General features: G+C 46.9%; 1 protein-coding gene across 1 annotated transcript in view; it reads left to right on the forward strand.

The window, feature by feature from the left end:
• NOC3L (NOC3 like DNA replication regulator) overlaps window positions 1–16,722 on the forward strand; it is a 775,720-nt gene that overhangs the window by 164,469 nt on the left and 594,529 nt on the right. Inside the window, exons 6-7 of the mRNA XM_069611339.1 lie at window positions 7,645–7,775; window positions 14,828–14,989. Coding sequence (XP_069467440.1) covers window positions 7,645–7,775; window positions 14,828–14,989 — 293 coding nt within the window. The remainder of the gene's footprint in view (window positions 1–7,644; window positions 7,776–14,827; window positions 14,990–16,722) is intronic.

Below are 16,722 nucleotides of genomic sequence, written 5' to 3' on the forward strand. Positions count from 1 at the left end.
CGCGACCCGTCCAGCCCTCCTCCCCTGACACGGCAGCGACGGGTACAGACGACGAGGATCTCCCGTCGTCACCTCCCACCAGGGCTTCTCCGCCCGACGAGATTGGATCGTTCCACTCCATGATCGCCAGGGCATCCGAGCTTTTCCAACTCTGCCCTGAGGAGAAGAAAAAGGAAGGATTCCTTTATCAACGGCGCGAGGTCAAGAGGAAAACGGTCCTCGCGGTGCCTCTACTGGACGACATTTGGGATGAGGGCCTCGCCCTCCTCAAGAACCCTTGCACGACGCCAGCTAGAAGAGACCGGTACGAGAAGAAGTACCGGGTCCCGGACGCGGCCCCCCTGTGCCTCCGGGCGCAGCCTACCCCGGACTCTGTCGTCTCTGCGGCGGTCAGGAAGAAAGCGGGGGGTGGTGCGGCCTCCACATCGTCTTCCCCACCGGACGGCGAGGGAAAGAAATTGGACGCTATGGGACGCAGGGTCATCTCGTCTGCAGCGACGACGATTAAAGCGGCCAACGCCTTGGCTATCGTGGTCCGCTACGACAGGGAGCTATGGTACAAACTGGCTCCCCTGCTGGACTTCCTACCGGACGACAAGAGGGCGGATGCCCTGGAGATCCTACAGGAAGGTGAGGTGGCGTCGGACCACGCCATCACTATTGCGACGGACATCGCCGACACGTGGATGGCTCAAGGCTACGGACTTCCGTCAAGACGTACAGACCAGAGTCCTGGACATGCCGTTCGAGGGGAACAACCTGTTTGGGAAAACAGTGGACGATTCCCTTCAGGCCATTAAAGCGGACACTGAGACGGCCCGGGCCCTTGGGGTTCTGCAGAAACGACGGACGCCCTTTCGGAGCAGCGGAGGCAAGGGCGCCTCCAAAGGTTCCGGTGGCGGTTTCTCCACCTACCGTCAAGCGGCCCGCTCGTCGTCTCAGGAGGCCTACAGAGGACGAGGCAAGTCTGGCGGACCCCGCCGTCGTCGCCAAGGAGGTCAAGGCGGCAAAGCCTCGTCGAAACAGGATTGAACCGGCCGTGGGGTCGGGCCCCCGCCGAAGCACCCCGGTGGGAGGCCGGCTGGCGAGCTTCGTCAGCGTGTGGGAGTCCATCTCCACCGACCGTTGGGTGCTGGACGCCTTAGCCCGGGGCCAAGCGCTCGAGTTTCAAAGAAGGTGGCCGCGCGTCCCCCCCGTGGCAAGGAAAGAGCTTCACGTCCCTCAGCTTCTCCTGGAGGTATAGGCGATGCTCAGGAAGGGTGCCATCGAACTCGTCCCAAAGAGGCTTCGGGGCTCCGGAGTTTACTCGAGATACTTCCTCGTGAAGAAGAAGATGGGAGGATGGCGCCCCATCCTAGGCCTGCGACGTCTGAACAAGTTCATCAAGGCGCAGAAGTTCCGGATGGTCACCCTTCAGCACGTCCTGGGTCAGCTGGAGGAAGGAGACTTCCCGTCGTTGTTGCATTTGGAGGATGCCTACTTCCATATTCCCATCCTAAAGGGGCACCGAAAATTCCTCAGGTTTGTGGTACAAGGGCGTCACTACCAGTTCAAAGCCCTCCCCTTCGGACTACGGTTGGCACCCAGGGTATTCACCAAGTGCCTCGCACCGGTGGCGGCGCAGCTGCGCCGCGAGGGGATCCACGTCTACCCCTACCTGGACGACTGGCTCATCCGAGCCAAGACGAGGGAGCTCGCCGTGGAGCACACGGAAGGACCGTCCAACTTCTCACGGACCTGGGATTCTCCGTGAACTACGCCAAGTCTCGCCTGGTACCCGCTCAAAACGCACTGTTTCTGGGAGCGAAGCTCGACACAGTGTCCCTTCTGGCCTCCCTGTCGGAGGAAAGGACCAGGTCCATCCTGGGCAAGGTACAGCGGATGTTGGTTTCCGACGCGGCCAAGGTGAGGTCCATCAAGTCCCTCCTCGGAATGATGTCTTCTTGCATCTATCTCATTCCCATGTGCAGGCTCCGGATGCGCCCGTTGCAGGAGTTCCTGGACGCGCGCTGGATCCAAACGACGGGCGGCTTCGAGGAGAGGATCACACTCGACGAGAGTTTCCGCCGAGCGGTCCGGTGGTGGGGCACCCGCGCGCATCTGACGGCGGGCATGGACTTCCAGACCCCAGACCACCAGGAGACAGTGACCACGGATGCCTCCCTGGAAGGGTGGGGAGCGCACACCGAAAATCTGCACCCGAGAGGCCTTTGGCTCCCGACGGAGAAGTCCCTCCATATCAACGTCCTGGAGCTCCGTGCAGTGTTCTGGGCCCTCGGGTCCTTCCTTCCGTCCCTCAAGGGCAAGGTGGTGAGGATCTTCACCGACAACACCACCACCATGTTTTACATCAGGAAACAGGGCGGAACCAGGTCCCCAGCACTGTCCAAGGAGGCGCAGGACCTGTGGCATTGGGCCGTCGCCCAAAGGATGTTTCTGGTGCCGTTTCATCTGGCAGGGATAAAAAACACCATCGCCGACTCACTCAGCAGGGAGCTGTGCTCGTGCCACGAGTGGAACTACGGCAGGATCTAGTGGATCGCCTCTTCCGACGGTGGGGCACACCCCAGATCGACCTGTTCGCGACGGCGACGAACTCCAAGTGCTGGAGGTTCGCCAGCAGGTTTCCCCAGGCGAGGAGCATGGGCGATGCTTTCTCGTTCCCCTGGGAGGGCCTGTTCCTCTACGCGTTCCCTCCTTTGACACTGCTAATCCGGCTCGTCAACCAGCTCAAGAAGTCACGGTGCAGGATGATCCTCGTCGCACCTGCGTGGCCGAGGCAGATATGGTTCCCGGACCTTCTGGACTTGTCAGCGTCCCCGCCAATCAAGCTGCCGGTGGACGCGGATCTACTCTCCAGGGAAGGAGGCGCCATCCTCCACCACGACCCGAAATCGCTGAACTTGCAGGCCTGGCTCCTGCAGCACTAGAGTTTGGAGGATACGACATACCGGCTGACTGCAGAGAGGTTCTTGCAAAGGCCAGGGCGTCCTCGACTCTTAAATGCTACGGACACAAATGGAAGAGGTTCTCTGTCTGGTGCCACGCACAGAAGATTAACCCTCTACGGATTACGGCTCCCCAGGTACTGCCGTACCTGCTGACGCTGGCGAAAGCTGGACTGGCACACGCGTCCATCAAGATTCATCTTGCTGCGATCTCCCGATACACCAGAACCACGGGCCGGACGTCCTTGTGGTCTCATCGTCTGGTGAAAGAGTTCATGAAGGGACTGTTCAGATGGTTCCCGCCGGTGAAGGCGCCGGCCCCGGCGTGGGAGCTCAACGTGGTGCTGACTAAGCTCATGGGACCTCCGTTCGAGCCTCTGCACTCGGCCCCGTTGAAGCTTCTGTCGTGGAAAACAGCGTTTCTTGTGGCCATCACCTCCGCACGACGGGTGGGAGAGATCCAGGCCCTTTCCTGCAAAGCCCCGTACTTGACTTTTCACGACACGAGGGTAGTGCTCAGGACGCACCCCTCCTTCATGCCCAAGGTACCGTCGGACTTCCATCTCAACGAACCCTTGGTGTTGCCTGTGTTCTTCCCGTCGCCTTCGTCGCCGGCTGAGAGGACTTTGCACTCGCTGGATGTGGCTAGAGCGCTGAAGTTCTACATGGACCGCACGAAGTGTTTTCGGAAGACGTCACAACTCTTTGTGAATTTTGGACCTGTCAATCAGGGGAAGGCTCTCTCGAAGGCTTCCATTTCCAGATGGCTCTCCGGCTGTATCATGTACTGTCATCGGTTGGCAAACCGACCGCTGCCTGGCCGTCCGAGAGCCCATTCACCAGAGCGATCGCAGCTACCATGGCGTTCCTTTCTGGTGTGCCCCTGCTGGACATATGCAGGGCTGCTACGTGGAGGTCGACGCACACCTTCACGAAATTCTACTGCGTCGATCGGGATTCCAGGGAGGAGTCCAGGGTCGGCCAAGCAGTGCTGCGCAACCTGTTCGCCTGAGGTGAGCCTGGTGAGGAGGTAAGATGCTTAATGTTGAGTTTGATGTAATGCTTAATGTTGAGCCTTTGCCACCTCCCGTGGTTGTGCATGTGTGTACTGCTATGTACTCTTTATTCATGAGCATGTGAATCCATGCCAGACCCCATGCTGGAGAAGGAACAAGTTACTTACCTGTAACTGTTGTTCTCCAGCATGGGTCTGGCATGGATTCACATGCGAACCCTCCCGCCTACCCCTCTGCGGCTCTTCACTTGGTCATACTGCCACTTCACGTGCTTCCAAATCTGAAGATGGAAGCCAGAGGCGGTGCTTAGGTAGAGGGCAGTCATTGGCTGTGGTCAGTATGACGCAGAGACCAGTGATTGGTTATTGCTACGAAAGACAGATCAGAAACGAAACTGATACTGGTTTTTTCTTTACCGAGGATTCCCAGCCTGACGACGGGGAATATTCATGAGCATGTGAATCCATGCCAGACCCATGCTGGAGAACAACAGTTACAGGTAAGTAACTTGTTCCTTATTTTTATTTTCATTTGTAAAGCGCCTAAACCCTAAGGGATCAGGGTGCTGTTGCAGATCAGTTACATTTATGCATAAGCTTGATTCATAACAGGGGGTATAAAAGTAATACATTGGGAGTGGACATACAATTAGCAGAGAGGAGAACAGCATATTTCAGGATATGGAATGCATGCATGGTGACATCCTGGTGGGCGAACGTTTAGGCTGAAGCATGATTCAGGAAGTTCCTCGGGTGCTAAGCTACTATGTCACAAAAACGGCAAATACTACATCGCAAGAACGGCAAATGTTTGTCAAGATGATCGGCTCTTTGTTGATTACACTGGTCAAAGATTAGGCTTTGCCGTCACAAAATAAACAAACTGTAGATGGATTGTCATGTGCAAAACAGAATGCTACTCATTGGCAGGCAAAGATTTGCCCAAAGGTTTGAGGGCGTATTCCACTCGAGGGGTGGCTGCTTCCTCCACTCTGGAAAGAGGTGTGCCAAGTGAGGGACATTTGCAGAGCAGCAACCTGGTTGTCCCTTCTTACTTTCCGTACATTTTACTGTGCAGATTCTTTATCAGGAGAGGAAGCCAGATTTGGCAAAGCCATCCTTCATAATACAAACAAGTAGATACATTCTCTGCACCCACCTCCTAAGACAAACTGCTTTGGGAGTCTATCAAAGATGAGGAATTTGTGGGAGTACACAATCCATTCAAAGAACAAGTTAGTTACCCATGGTAACGTTCTTTCAACTGGAAGGTCCTCCAACTTATTCCTCATCGCCCTCCCATCCATCCCCTCTTGCGTGCCTAGAATTTCTGTGTCTTACACCTTCCTTTTTCCCAATGTCAACATTGTCTCCTCCTATGACACTGCATGCAATTTAAAGGAGGGAAAAAACTAGGACTGAGGTAACGGCCAGCGTATGTGCTTCATATACCTACGTCAACATCACAAGGGACGCTATGGAGGCTGTCGAAGACCAAGACTCGACGCTGCACGACGCCCGACCCTATGAAAAACGTTTCCAAAGCAAGCTGCAAGCAGACTTGGATATATCAACGATGAGGAATCCGTGGGAGGACCATCAGTCAACATCAGGAACAAGTAACTTTTTCTTCCCACTTGTCCAAGTGTTTTGAAGGTTTGACAAATTTTGGCCCTTGTTATTCAAACACAACAAATCAAGGAGGTTTACACATTTTCCCCAGCCATAATCCCTAATATTAGCTTTCTCTTGAATTTCACAGGGCTCATCATAGTGCCCATGATCTACCTGGGGGGTAAATGTTATGGGAATGAGACAGGGCAACATTATCACCAGCAATGACGACCATACCATCCGGGTGATTATCATACCAGCACATTAATGGGGATGGGGCTCCTACAATGAGCAACTTCAGTTTATACCGTGCTCTCACTCCAATGGCAAGGCCCCCCCCACCCCCCAATCGGGCGACCGCTCTCTTTTTGAGTTGCTACACGACAAAGAATACTTAAGCCTACAATGCTAAAGGCCTTTGTTGCCCAGGTTTCCTGCAAAAGAAAAACATCACTAGAAGTGAGCATAGTAAAACCTAGAGGATAACTGATGAAAGCGTGTCCTTGTGTGTTCCAGCAAAGCCATTTCATTCTATCAGTACATTCAGGGTGTCAATTAAAATTAACAGTCATGGTGTCTGGGATCCACTGAGCCACCTCTCTCAGGCCCCTACTGGCTTCTATATGTCTAACAAAAGAAACAAGTAGGAAATCACATTTTCAGGAGACATACTAAGGGCTAATAATTAAGGTACGAAATGCTCAAAATCTTTTTAATGTAATCATTGGCAATTTTGGTATACTACATTAATTTACCACTTATTCATACATTTTGTCCTTTTTCGATTTTGTGATTGTGCATTTCCATAATTTTCAGCTACAATGTTTAGGATTCACAGTGATCATGTAGATTAGGAAGTGAAGCTGAAGGCTTCCCTTCTCTGTAAAAAGTCAAGACCGGTCAAAAACAAACAGCAGAAAGGTTGGGGGTCCATAGAATATGGAGGTAAATTTGCCTTAAAGAGAAATCTTTTTCTAACAGTTTGTGGTTTGGAGTTTTTGCTTGGTTATCTTATGGTGTTAAATCTTTGTTACCCAAAAGCACTTGTGTATGCACCTAGTTGATGTAATTTCTTTCTTGTAACATTTACAACTATTTATTTCTTGCCCTTAAAAACACAATCTATAGCAGTCCATTGCAGATTTTCCTGGCTTTTTAATCCTCAGATGCGCCCCAAAATAGTCTAGGATCCACCACGAATACACACTAATTTAGGACTCTGTTTTTCTATAACTGAGAAACACTCCACTTTCGGGTTCCCAAAGAGTGGGTTGCGTGGGCACAGTTGGGCACAGACAGCTGCAACTCACCTCTACTTACAAAATAAAGTTCCCTGAAACCTTTACAGCTGCAAGAAGCTATTGTCTTGCTGGCTAGTCTCTAAAACCCTAGCTCTGTGGTCCTGCTTTTTCAATTTGGACACGTTGTAGTGTAATTTATATAGTACTCCATGTCCCATCATGGGACCACTCGGCGGCTGGTTGCCTAGTTCCCCAGAAGACTAATGCATCTTCTATGTATAGCATTGTTATGCGACTGGATTTTAGCTCAGAATCCGGTTTTTAGTTGACCGTTGATTGCTTCTCCACGTGTTAGCTCAGTTTTGAGGCTGATATCTGTACGTAGGTCCAGCCATATTCACCAAGACGGTCACTGGATAAATGGTAATATTGCTCTTTGTTCATTCATGTACTTGTGATTTGTTTTCTTTTTTCTAAATAAAAATAAAAATCCTAGCAGTGATGCATTCTTGCAGAGATCATATATAATTAGGCTAGCTCCTATTTTATTGGTTGCTTGTTTCAGAACCAACTGATCTTGTCTTCTGTCTTTTTGGATTTAGGATATGCAATATTTTATTAATCATTTTGAATGTGCACGAGTAAGGACAAGGAAACTGTTCTAAAGTGTGCACAAGGTTCAAATTCTATAAGAGCATGCTTGATTTCTTTCACTAGCTAAAAGGTCTGGCTAATTTCTGATTATGCAAATGTGATTTGTTTTGTATTATTTAGTTCTTAAGAGTCGAATAGCAATACTAAATTTAAAATGTCTTGTGTTTTTTAGCATACGTTGATGAACCTCTGCCTGTCCTCACAGGCGAAGAGCTCATTCTACAAAGGAAAACACAGTTGCATGAGAAGAAAATAAAGATTGCAGCTTTATCATCATCCATTTTGTCAGACCCGGAGAACAGCGTGGGTGGTTTGAACTCAGCTTTTTTAGAATACATAGTTTGTGAGAAATTAGGCCATCACATAGTTATTTTTTTGTCCTTGCTTTGTTTAAATCTTTAGAAGGGAAATTACCATTCTGAAAATACCACACAGGGCATTCAGCTTTTCTTAAATAAAGGCACTCCACTTAAACTAGAAAAAGATTAAACATGTTTTAACACCACTTCCTATGCCTTAAAGTGGGCAGTGAAAGGGGCAACCATCAATGTATATCTTCACATAATGTCTTAAATTCCCTTTACAACATCGGAAATTGTGCATTAACCAATTAAAAAAAAATACAAACTGGAATGTGCAACAAATCCTGAGATGTCGTCACTTCTCCCGGGGTGGGGTGGGGTGGGGTAGATGGCCCTTCCCATGATGCCAGGGAGGGGGGAGGTGAGGCTTCCACCTGATAGTCCCCCTGAGGTTGGTACTCCGCAGGAGGATCTCATGAAGAGAGAGAGACTTCCCTTCTGGGGATCAGGGAGGCCATCTTGGGAGAACGCAGTACAACACCCCTCACCCTCCACACACTTCCTTCAGTCCATGAGGCCCACCTTACCATCCCTTACCTCCATACAATGCACAACCATGTATATATATGTGAGACTGAATACCCTACAGTTACTGAGATGAGGAAGAGTAGGGATGACTTAATGAAGATCTCCTTGACGGGTACTGTGATGACGAGGAGGAGGTGCAGAAACAATGACAATCTGCTTAAGAACTTGAATGAGCATTCTAGCTGTCATCGCTCATTCAACATAGAGAGGGAGCACTTACCTTTTTTTAATCCGACCCTTCCAGGAGTATCCACTTGTTTGCAGGACGTCTAGTGTGGAAGAGAGAGTCTGCTGCTGACCGGAACATGTGCGAAGGAGCCGAGGCGTCTCTCTCTCTCCGGTCTGCTGTCCCTAGGCAGACCAAGGAACTGGAAGAGCGGAGGTCTGGGTGAAAGCACTAACCAGACCACGCGGCTGTGGCAAGATGCACAACCTGCCCATAGAGAAGCGCTGTGGAGCCGCAGCGGAAGCAGAGCAAGAACGCGAGAAGCTGAACAAGATGTCAGAGAAGCACGCAACCGACAGAGAGGAGTGGCTGCTGAGATTGAGAAAAGGGGAAAGAGAAACCTGAAACCTGGGGTCTGGGACCCAGATATACCCACGGGTAATATTGTAAGCAATTGGCCATATGAAAGTACCTGGCAGGAGAGTGAATCGGGTATATCAGGAACAAAATACACAGGAGAAAATGGGGTCAGGGACCTGCAACTTGAGGATGAGATCCTCAGTAGCCATCTTCTTTGGGGCAGTACCTGGCACGTGAGTGAACCAGGTCTGCCCAGATGAAGCCTGAAAGAAACATGGGTTTGGGACCCTCACCAACTAGTTTACCTATGAGAAAGGCCAGGAGAAGGGAGACATTACCCCTGGCACTGTGTACTGTAAAAGTAAAGCCAAGAAAGACCAGGGGTAGGGAGTCATTTCCCATGGTGTTGGGAACTGTGAAAGTAACGGCCAAGAGGGACCTGGGGAAGTGAGCCATTCCCCCTGCCTTTGTGTGGGGGAAAACACTGAGAACCAGACACCAGGAGAAGGGAGTAATTCTCCCAATAATTGAGTTTATAAGTACGATCAAACCATGATCCAGGGCAAGGGAGCCCATTCCCCCTGGATGGAAGAAATAATGAACTTTCGATGCTAAACTAGCAATCCTTTGTTTTGAAGTCAGGGGAAGGGCGTTGCTCCCCCTGGTGGTGGAAAACCATGGAACAAGTACCTGGAGAAGAGAGGCATTCTCCAGGAACCCGTAGTGAAGAAGCAACTATGGGCAATAAGGAATGTTGATGTTTGATATGGAACTTTACCTTTTGAGTTGAATTGAGAGCTTTACTGCTTGTTGACATTACAACTTGGAACTTTGTTTTGTGCTTTGGAATGGAATTGAGACCTGGAGAAGTGAGTCATTCCTTCATGTAAAGATCCCACCTAACAACTGAAACTGTGATCCGCTGTTTAGAAGAAGGTAACTGTTCTTCTGAACCAAGAAGATCTGCTACCTCTTTTGTTTAGTTATAAGTGTGAGGGGCCGAAGTAGGCTTTTTGACACTGGACGTTGGACTACTGATTTTTTACAGAGATCCCAACCAAAACCGTATTTTAGTTGAGGCAGGGAAACGCCTCATAGATATAGGGAAAGGTGGGGTTTCACTTTATTTTGATCTTAAATAAGTCTTTAGCTATCACTATGCCACCTGTGTGGCAGTCTCATCCTTCTGCACCCTCACAAAGGTCAGTGGCGTTTGGTGAAGAGAACATTGGAGCATTTTAATGCCTTCCGAGGGACTAGTTCCAGCCTTGCTTTCGCAGACTCGGTGTTAGGCAAGAATTGATGTAGTAACACTGTGTGAGACTACACAACACTTGTCTACTTGGTAACCTACATTTTGGTATAGGGCTGTACTACACAAGTTGGTAGTGTGACTGAGCAGCCAGGCCTATTTCAAGATGGTTAAATGTGAACTGTAGCAATAAAATTTGCAAATACAAGTTGCCACGTAACACCTATATTCAAGGTTTCAGTTATGGTTATTTATTTATTTAACATACATTTTTAAATAAGTGTTCCTTAAAAAGGGAAAGATATGTAACAATCAAATATACTTTTTTAAAATTATTTTTATTGTTATCATCATTATAATCAAAAACAGGAGAAAGACACAGAAACAAACACAAATCAAGAACAACATCAAACCAAACCCCCCTATCCCGCCCAAGCACCAATGGATCCCCCCACCCAGCCACATCCCCCCCGCCACAGATTATCCGTAAATGTCCAAGAGCTTAAGTCTCCGGGGGCACCATTGCTCCCTAAAGTCCCCTTTCAAATATGCCAATGTCTCTCCCCAATCTGCCGGAAAGTTCTCCAGCCTGTTATTTACCGCGTAAGATGCCCATTCCATCGAAACTATATCCCACATTTTCTTTAACCAATCTTGCTCCATCGGGATTGTGGGACTCTTCCACCTCTGAGCGATGAGGGCCATCGCGGCCAACGTGAAGATAACTTTTGCCTCTTCCTCGCCCCCCAATCCTCTCTTCCCCAACAGAATTTCCCGTGGGTCCTGATTGGCCCCCTCCCCCAGCGTCTGAGAGAGGGCCTGCGCAACCATGCCCCAGAAAGGTCTGATGGCAGGACAGTCCCACCATATGTGGGCCGCTGAGCCCCTTTCACCACATCCCCTCCAACATTTCACCTCAGTCGCCGGGTACATCGCGTGTCGGCGGGCTGGAGTATAATGCCAGTCATACAAGTATTTATACCATGCCTCCTGCAGCTGAGTCGCCCTCACCACTATTGGGATCATCTTCCAAAGCTTCTCCCAATCCTCCTGTCCCATGCTGAACCCCGGTTGCTGCTGCCAGCTCCTCATATACGCCCATCTGGTTGCTGGGCCTGCCAGCTCTAGTTGTCTATACAGATCTGAAATTAACCCTTTGGAACCCTCATGAGTGGTGAGAAATCGCTCAAATTGCGTGAGGCCCCGCGTCGCTGCCTTTCTTATTTCCCCAGACATTACCCAGTGTCTGATCTGGAAGTAACAATGTCTCTCCCGTTCCCCCACCCCAAATTCCTGTTTGCATTCCTCAAAAGTTTTCACTCTTTCCCCACTAAACATGTCGTTCAGTGTTCTACAGCCCCCTCTCTCCCACTGTATGAACGCCCCTTGCTCCACCCCCGGTGTGAAGTCCCCATTATTGAAGATTGGGGTGAACGGGGATGGAAAGGTTGTGATCCCCCGCTTCTCCACTGCCCTGTCCCAGTTATCCACCACTCCCTTCGTAATCGAACTTAAATATAAATGGGATGGCTTCAGTCTTTGCGGGAGCCACAATACTTCCCCCCCCCCCAACAAATATACTTTAAAATACTTCCAGAATTTTAGCTACCAATTCAGGAACGTATTACATTTAAAGCAGGAACATTGGTCCACAGATGTATTTGTTGTATTTATGTATTCCCATTTGTAAAGCGCGCAACAGCCCTGGGGCATCCATGGGTCCGCTCCAGTCTACTTCAAGCCAACCAGTGCATTGCGCTCATCAAACAAACTGCCTAATATTGGCCACTTGACCACCAGTGTCCCCCTTCTGCCTCTGAGAACACTCATCTTCAAAAGTATAAGGCATCTGTCAAGAAATTATAACCGGTGTTGCAAAGTACTTACTTGGTATGTGTTAGTGCGGTAACTGCATATTCCTGAAATATAATAAGTTACAAGTGTTACAAAGTTATTACTTGACTGCGAATTGCTTACTGCCATTCTGAAAAGAATTACAAAGTTATGTACTTACCTTTTGAATTGTGGTCCACTATTCTATAAAGTAATGTTTGTGTAACTGCATATTCCTGAAACAGAATAAGTTACATGTGTTGCAAAGTACTTACTGTTGTGGAGGGCAACTGTATTAGCCCTAAGATCGAATAAGTTACTTTGTATTGTAATGTACTTACTTGTAATGTTAGTAGTATAACTATATCTGTTCTGAAACTGAAGAAGTAACCTAGTTCACTACCAACAGGGTCTGCTTACCTTGAATTACATACTGTCATTCCAAAAAGTCTAATAATGTGGTGTTACTCCACTTAAATAGCATACTGCCCTTCTAAATGTGTAACATTGGGTTTCTATGTACCTTCCTACAGCCTTCTACCTACTAAGATAAGCCTGGCTGCTAAGACATAGGAACATCTTTACTCAGTGGTACAGGCCTGTACCAAGAGTTGGAGTTTCTGTATTGCCCAAGGTATGGTTTTATAAATTCCCTTTGGGTGGACTTTAGAGAAACTGTCCTAACAGTCCGTTAGCCCATTTAAACAGCACTGAAACCACCCAGCTGGGGCATCCATGAGATGCCCTATGACCCGCGTCTAGACCAGGTGGTAACGAGAGAGGACAGCGGGCAACAAGAAGCATGAAACCCAAAGCAGCAGGAGAGAACCTGAGCGAGTGCCGAGCCCGATAGCGTTCCCCTGCAGAAACAGAGGTACCAGGGTGATCGGAGCGAACCTGGAGACCCCCAGGGCTTTGTTATGATCATGCGAAACTCATCCCAGTGAAATTGACGCGATACTAAATATAAAGCCATTGAAGTGGAATAGTACTGTGAAAAAGAGAATAAAGAATACACCTGAAAGAGAAGGCATTAAGAACTGGGCATAAACACTCTAGGAAGAGGGCAAAGTATCCAATGGAAATAAATAGTGGAGGAAACCAGAGAAAGCAGTATCTAACTATGAATGGTAAGTGAATTCAAGAGAACGAGATAAGAGGAGCGATAAGCTAGCTAAGCAACCCCAGGAGAGGGGAGCAAGGTCAACTCCCTACAAAGGATACCCAAATAATTAAAAAAGAACAGGGTTACAAGAAGCAGAAAGGCATGTAAGCTTGGATCAAAGTACAAGAAAGAGTGATAAAAAGAACCGTGGAACAACCCCAAGAAGGGAGTGCATTGTAAAAGAATTACAAGACCTTGTCCCGAAGGTGGCAAGAGACTATTTGACGCTATTTTACTGAAGAGAACTGACTAAAGAAGAGACTTTTCCATAAGGGAATACCTGAAGCGGGGAGATATTATCCTAGTATAATTTAAGTTAAAGTAGTGGTAGGGTCAGTTAGAACTAGTTTTGGACTGTGGACATATTCATTTTGGGCGTTCTGGCGACTGACGAGCACATTTTGGCATCTATATAGGCAGAGGTAACACTACAGCAATAGGGAAAGATGGGCATTATCTTTCTTATTTTAATAAACACCAGTGAAAATGTCCTTTAAGTGTCTGCCTACTTGGTCCGATCCACCATAGGGTGCAGAGAATATGAAGATATAGTTGCCTGAAAGAGAGATCTTTCCTAACATTCATTCAGGCTATCTGTATTGGGAAACTGTTTGCCTTTTTTTAATCCTTTACCTTATGTAACTTTTTAACATTGCACACAGCATCTTGTAATGCACTTGGGATTTGTGGTTACTTTTATATGTGCCTAAAAACAAGCTGGTGGCATATTTAAAAAAGCATTTTCAGCTATTTCACTTATTTGAGATCATAAAGTCTTAACTGAAATCCATTTTAGTAAGTGGCAAGTACACTTTTGATTCTTATTTTTCTATCACTGTTGGAAGTTTACACATACATTCTGTCTTTCTAGCACTCAGCATATTTTTTTCAGTTTGGTGATGACAAAATAACAATAGAGGTAAAAGGGCATATGAAGACTAGTCTCATTTCCTTATGACATGTATTTGAATTTATAATTGAGAATGTTTTTCCACATCATATACGTGGCAACCTAGATGAAAAACTTAACGAGAAAAAACTGCTGGATTTTTAAACTTCAGATCTATTCACTGAGTCTCATTGAGGGAATTGAACTGATTTAAGGTACAAATGATTCCCAGCAATTAGACGGTCAGCCTGCTTTTATTAGATATTCTTCTCTAGGTGCAATTTCATAAGTGTGTGAAATAAGGCAAGGGATTATTACATTGCATTAGTACTCTGAACGATCTACATTGTATTTTCAAACAAACCATTTCATACCACTGAAACAATTGACATCCTTTTGCTGTCCCGTGATAAATGGCCTTTTAGTTTTCCAAGTTTCAAAGATGCACACATTTCTCAGAATGGGTACTGTTTCTTTTAATTTCATTAAGAAGATATTACCCACCTGTTGACAGTTCACCAATGCTGTTTTGACAAGCTCAGTTTTTCTCTGCATATCCTTTAAAAAGATTGTTCTCCCAAATGTTCTTTCCTAACCTGCTTTGCTTGCTTAGATGCATTTGTACTTGTATCTCACCCAAGGCCCTCATCCTTTATTCCATGCTCTTGTTTTGTCCTTCTCTAAAAGCACTGTGGATTTCAAAATGGAATCGAGATCTGACAGATGTTCTTTTCACCGGATTCACTTTTGTATTTTGTGTAATTTAAGCAGCATTTACTGAAACTTAAACATTTTTACAGGTCAAAAAACTGAAGGAGTTGCGTGTTATGCTGATGGAACAAGATCCAAATGTGGCTGTGACTGTGAGAAAGCTTGTGATGGTATCACTGACTGAAGTGTTTAAAGATATAACTCCTTCCTATAAGATTCGTCCACTAACTGAGGCTGAAAAGACATCGAAGGTAGTTACCGGCAAAGCAGTTTGCAGTACCAGAAAGGGGAAGCTTAAGGCTTGTTAATGAAAATATTGCAAATGTGTGCGTCTCCTATAATTTTGCTACAAATATGATTACACATGAAAATGTTGCAAATGTTTGCGTCTCCTATAATTTTGTCACAAGGATTACACAACATTTGCTAGGGTCAGAATATGCATTATGAAGCATTTCTTCAAAGCCAAAATGTAATTATTTCGGTCCTTCATGTCATAAATGATATACTTTTGTTACCTGTGGAGAGTTTAACTGCTGAGCATTTTAGAAGTTCACAAGAGGGGAATTGTTCAAAGGATTTTCTTTAAGCCATTTGTGTAGGCCTTTGTGTAGGCCAGAGGGAAGACTGAACTTTAGCTCGATTGCACGGCTGCTCCTTTGAGGCCTGACTCTACCTGTGGTAAAGGCAGCAGAACAGTGGGTACATAGTGGTTAAAATATAGTGTAACATGCAGCATACACAATGAGTGACTGTCAATACATTTTATCGATAAAAATATATCATTTATATAGGCTTTACGAAGAGATGAAAATTAAGTCTGCAACATGCCACTTTTTGATGGTGTCCATAAAGGGATAAATTGACCTTGCCCTGTGCCCCAGCCCTATACCTTCTGTAAGGAAGGCATGGTATCAAACTGTGAAGACAGACACGTGATCACACTTCAAGGGTATTTATTGAAGTACAAGGGTTGGAAAAACTTCTATCTGAACCTAAATCTAAGGATGGGAGAAAGCTACAACGATCAAATAATAAATATCGCAGTACTAGTGGAGTCTCTGTGAAAATAAAAGGGCCTATACTAATAAACCTATTGCTATTCCTTACTTCTAAATACAAATGGTGTGGGATAGCAATGTATGCAAAAGAAAAGTGTTCAAGGAAGAATATGTCAGGATGATTGAGAAGTTGGCTTCCCTTCCACACGTTTTCATCACGGGGCAAGGCGGCACATGCAAGCTTCTCACACACTCTGGCTTCTTGGTGACAAGGTAACAGTTCAAAAGATAGGCATCAGGGCCTTCTGCCAAAGTCTCTCTCCCAATGACTGTCTCTTATTGCAGAGGGCCTGATGTAACAAACAAAACACAAAGGTCCATTTCCTTTGTCATGCTTTTCACATTCACAAGTTCACAACTGGTCTCTCTCGTTCGGGCTCGGACCACAGGTCCCCCTCATTTGGGCTCAGATCCCTTTTCCACAATGTTCACAATTCGTCTCCCTCGGAGCACAGATCCCCCTCTTTCGGGCTCAGATCCCTTTTGATATCAGAATTGAAGACTTTTGAATGTGCGATGGGTTTTGATTAAGCCGTTGCAGGACCTTTTCGTTTTACTTCACACAATTGTTCTCAACAATCTTCTACTTTTGTTTCTCTTGGCTGGATACCTTAGAGACTTTCGAATGAGCACATTCACGGTGCTTGACCACTTTGTCAACAGTATTGTATCTTTCCTTCTCAAGTTCAAACATTCATCAGCAGTTTAGCTTTACCCGCGTCTTTCTTCACACGCGTTTAACAATGTTCGTTCCAGCACTCATTATACAATGTTTCTGCTTGCAACCTTGACTTCAACACAGACTGCTCTTGCATTGGTTTCCCCAACTCACCGGCTGTGTTGATCTCTCTGTGGCTTCTTTGTTCTTGGATCCAAGGACGATACTACAGCATCTGCTGCTCCTCCCTGCCTTGGTCAGTTAC

This window comes from Ambystoma mexicanum, chromosome 8 (genome assembly GCF_040938575.1).
Source record: "Ambystoma mexicanum isolate Mex_15411 chromosome 8, UKY_AmexF1_1, whole genome shotgun sequence".
Classification (NCBI taxonomy): Eukaryota; Metazoa; Chordata; class Amphibia; order Caudata; family Ambystomatidae; genus Ambystoma; species Ambystoma mexicanum.